Raw genomic sequence first — 4,232 nt, 5'->3', positions numbered from 1 at the left:
TGTTAGCTACTTCATTGAAAGACAATGGAGGACAAGATGTTGTGTGTAGTGTCACCCACGTGCTTCTGCACCACTATTGTCTGCTCTCCTTCCCTGGGAGAGGGGAGACGGAGGGGTGAAAGGAGGAGGAGGATGTGGGAGGAGGTGGGTTAGTTGACTGCTGTGTGTGCGCGCGTGCATATGTGTGTGTGTGCGTGGGGAGAAGCACAGACGGCTCGTGGTAATTTGATGTGTGTCCCCGGGGATGTTTGATGGATTAATGCTAAGCAGCTCCCTCTTCCAAAGCACCACCTGATCTTTGGGGCTCGTGCCCCACATATAAAAGGCTGCAGTAGTGCTGAGCTCAGCTAGTCCAGCCATCTCTCTCTCTCTCTGTCTCTCTCTCTCTCTCTCTCTCTGCCTCTCTCTGTTTCTCCCTCGCCACTTTCTGTCTTCCTCTCCATCCTCCCTGTCCTTTTGCTTTCTCTCTCCCTGCTACTTTCTCTACATTTTCTCCTTCCCTCTGGCTTTAAACCAAATTCAGGACAGATCTTGTTTTTTTAAATCCTCCTTGTTTGGCCTGTTAAAGAAGAAGGCCGTTTGGAAGCTCAGTACATTTCTGCTTTTTCTTCTTTTTTTCTCTGTTTAATCATCAGTCTGTTCACATTGTTCTATGAGGCTCTAGCATCAGTTTTTCACCAGGAAAAAAAAAGAAAATGCCACGCTCATTTTTGGTGAAGCAGCCGAAGGTTCATGATTTCTCATCTTCCAACTACTACCATCAGCACCAGCAGCACTGGGACGACTCTTACTCTGTGACACATGCCATCACAGAGTCAGCTACCAACTTGGCGGTGCGTTTGAGTGAAAATGGTGAGTTGATGTCTTTCTTAGTTGTTTTTCAACTTTTTTCATGTGCATTTCTGCTGCAGTGGCTATTGATTTCTTCATTTGGAGATGATCCATCTGGTCTTTCACACAAAAAATAAGAAAAAAAAATCTAAAATAACAGACAGAGAAATCATCCAACTGTGTTTATGTTGTTGTCTCTTCTTCCTAATCGCTCTTGGAAACCCCCAAAATCCCTCACAGCCATCGCTCGCCCCCCTCTTCTGTATCCCTCAGGACTTTTGTTTTCTAACTCGGCGGATGCTAAATAGTATTCAGGTCACGCTAGCTCAATCTGCTTAATACTCAAACCAGATCACACAGCAGCCTCTGGCTTTAATACTATTGTGTGCATGAATGATGAGATATACGTGTACTCAGGCTTTAGGCACAAAATCTGATGCAAGCCTTTGTCAGCTTCTACTAGAAAGAAAGAAAAAAAACTGGGGAGAAAGCAGATAGCCACATGGGACTGTGTTGTCCTTAGATGGTGCAGTTGCCCTTGAGTCTCTCCTCTTATCATCCCCCCCCCCCAACCTCGTTCATCTCTCCATCTCTCTCCATCTGATCCTGCAGGATGTTAGATAGCCACAGGGAGTAGGATTGCAGCAACACAATCCATATGTGGAGCAGCGAGAGGTGATGGAACAGGGTTTTTAGAGGATGGGTATTGACTGGAAAATACAGAGTGCTGCAGGTAATTCAATAAAGTGCAACATGAGCAGTACATCGGCAGACAGTAGATTCTCATCCGTGGGATTTCTAGAGAGGCTGGATGTGAGAACAACCCTGCAATACAAACAATATGGCGTGTGTGTGTGTGTGTGTGTGTGTGTGTGTTTGGCTTTGAGAAACATCCAAAGAAATGTGTGCTTTGAGCGGATTCGCCCCCCTCCCACACCCACCATCACCACCAGCAGCATCACAGATCTTGTGTTCGAGTTGAATCATTTGTCCCCAGATTTAGGATGCCAGCTGTCTGCTTCCCTTTGTGTTTCAGTGTGTGCGTGTGTGTGTGACAGGGGTTGGTTGGGATGGTGGTGGTGGTGGGGGCAAGTGGGCTCAATATACCATTGACTGCTGTCAAGATCAGACAGTAGTCCCCCCCCCACCAAACACACACAGACACACATACACACACACACCCTCCCTTTTCCCTCTTTGCCAAATCGCAGTCCCCCACCTGTCACTCAATCTCCCCCTTTCCGTACTCATGAACACTCTCAGAAACGGCACAGATGGGGAATGATCTGATTAAAATGATTTAGTGATTGAGGGGGTTTCACTGCTGAGACGCTCTGTTTTCCCCCCTCACTCCCCCGGAACCCCCTCCATCACAGATTCACAGATTCAGACGCGTTGCTGCGAGGCGACGACAGGTGGAATCGATCCAGAGCCAAACTATCGCTCTGTGATGGTTTTTGTCAGTGTCAGCACTTTGTGTCTGACTTGAATTCAGCCTTTCACATTTGTTTTTTCTTATGATAGCACTTGTTGGAGCCAGTGGAGGTATTGATTGGGGCACAACTGTGCACTCATTAATATTTCATTCCCAAAGCTTGCTGAACCTGGCACTTACAAATAGCTTCCTGTATAGGTTTCATATTGATTGGAGGTTTGGGTAAGAGGGCACTTTTCTTCAGAGGTTGTTGAGATCGTGAAGATGTTCCATTCATTTACTCTAATGGGGAAAAAACAGTCTTTTCCATCTCTTTATTAAATGTCTTTTTACTTACAGGCTACATCCATGATTACATCATCCCCTCAGTGTTGCAGAGCACAAAGGAGCCAGGTCATGAGCAGACTGGGCTTTCCTCAGGGCCCCTGTACTCCCCAGGCGGCAGCGTTGGGGAAGAATTCTCCGACCATGACATGGAGCATCCGGACAGCCCCGTCTCCAGCAGCACAATTGAGTCAGACAGTAGCGGCCCTGAGCTGGAGGCATGCACCATCGATGCCTTCCTCATCTCTGATGGACGCTCCCGGCGGAGGTCCAACCAGAGGTGTCCCCGCAAGGGAGGCAGTCAGTCGGACAGCAGCGAGGATGTAGGCTCTGCAGACTGCAGCCCAGCCAAAGGGAAATCCAAAGGGCGCCACGTTTGCGGCGAGTGCGGCAAGTCTTACGCCACATCTTCCAATCTGAGCAGACACAAGCAAACTCACCGGAGCCTGGACAGCCAGCAGGCCAGGAAGTGTCCCACCTGCCACAAGGCGTACGTGTCCATGCCAGCGCTGGCCATGCACATGCTAACCCATGACCTGAAGCACGAATGCACGGTGTGCGGCAAAGCCTTCAGTCGACCGTGGCTCCTGCAGGGCCACATGAGGTCTCACACTGGAGAGAAACCGTTCGCCTGTGCCCACTGTGGCAAAGCGTTCGCCGACCGCTCCAACCTGCGCGCCCACATGCAGACACACTCGTCCTTCAAGCACTACTCCTGCAAACGCTGCCACAAAAGCTTCGCGCTCAAGTCCTACCTGAACAAGCACTACGAGTCAGCCTGCTTCAAAGGATACCAAGCAGAGGACGACTGCAGCTCTGAGGACTGATGGGAAAATATTCATCTGTTTCATTTCTATTTATAAACTTTTTAATAGTTCATACAACAAAATCAGAGAGAAGCTTCTCAGGCTTGTCACATGCATGCATCATAATCCTGCCTTTTGATAAGCAATAACCTCACTTTAAATTATTCAGGAATTATGTACGAAATTCATAAAAATCTCAGTGTTGATCACAAATGTAAAAATATTTTATATTGTTTTTTATAAATTGAATTGCAATAATTTACATGCCAGTATTATTTTATATGCCAGGTAGCTCTTAATTTACCTCAAACATTTCTTATTTGTTAAATAATGTATTTGTGTATTTATTAATTTATTTAACTATTTATTTGCCAATTTTGAAAATTATTTATTTATTATGGTTTAACGTATTTGTGAATTGAACATGGATTTATTAGAGGCCATGTATTGGATTTGTTGAAAACAAAAGCCAAAATATATTCTGACATGTTATATTTCTCTGTCTGATCAATTTGGTGATGACAATAAAACTGATGAAAACGAATAACCACACAAAGTCCTTTTACTTGTGTCCGAATACGTAAAGATGAACCATTAAAACACAAAGATACAAACTGTATCTTTGACATGCACACGAGTAGAACTGACAATGTTCTGTTCAGCCACGTATGTTCTTTTAAAGGAGCAGTGTGTAATTAAAAGGTCAGTTAACCTTTATCTGTATTTCTTCCATCCATGGTCCAAAGTCTCCACCAGGACAGTCACTTTTTACTCAAAATCAGACCTTTCATTTGAGCAAAATTTGACCCGTTCACATTCAAATTTTACAGTCTATA

General features: G+C 45.5%; 1 protein-coding gene across 1 annotated transcript; it reads left to right on the top strand.

Moving 5' to 3' along the window:
* Positions 1–467: 467 nt before the first annotated feature.
* LOC104930311 (transcriptional repressor scratch 2) lies at positions 468–3,678 on the top strand. Its single transcript, XM_010745062.3, has 2 exons — positions 468–852; positions 2,606–3,678. Exons 1-2 carry the CDS (start codon positions 696–698, stop codon positions 3,415–3,417), a joined length of 969 nt encoding a protein of 322 aa, XP_010743364.1. The 5' UTR covers positions 468–695; the 3' UTR covers positions 3,418–3,678.
* Positions 3,679–4,232: the final 554 nt, after the last annotated feature.

This window comes from Larimichthys crocea, unplaced genomic scaffold (assembly GCF_000972845.2).
Source record: "Larimichthys crocea isolate SSNF unplaced genomic scaffold, L_crocea_2.0 scaffold269, whole genome shotgun sequence".
Classification (NCBI taxonomy): Eukaryota; Metazoa; Chordata; class Actinopteri; family Sciaenidae; genus Larimichthys; species Larimichthys crocea.
Note: the sequence above shows the minus strand (reverse complement) of the source record. Positions and strands in the feature narration are given on the sequence as shown.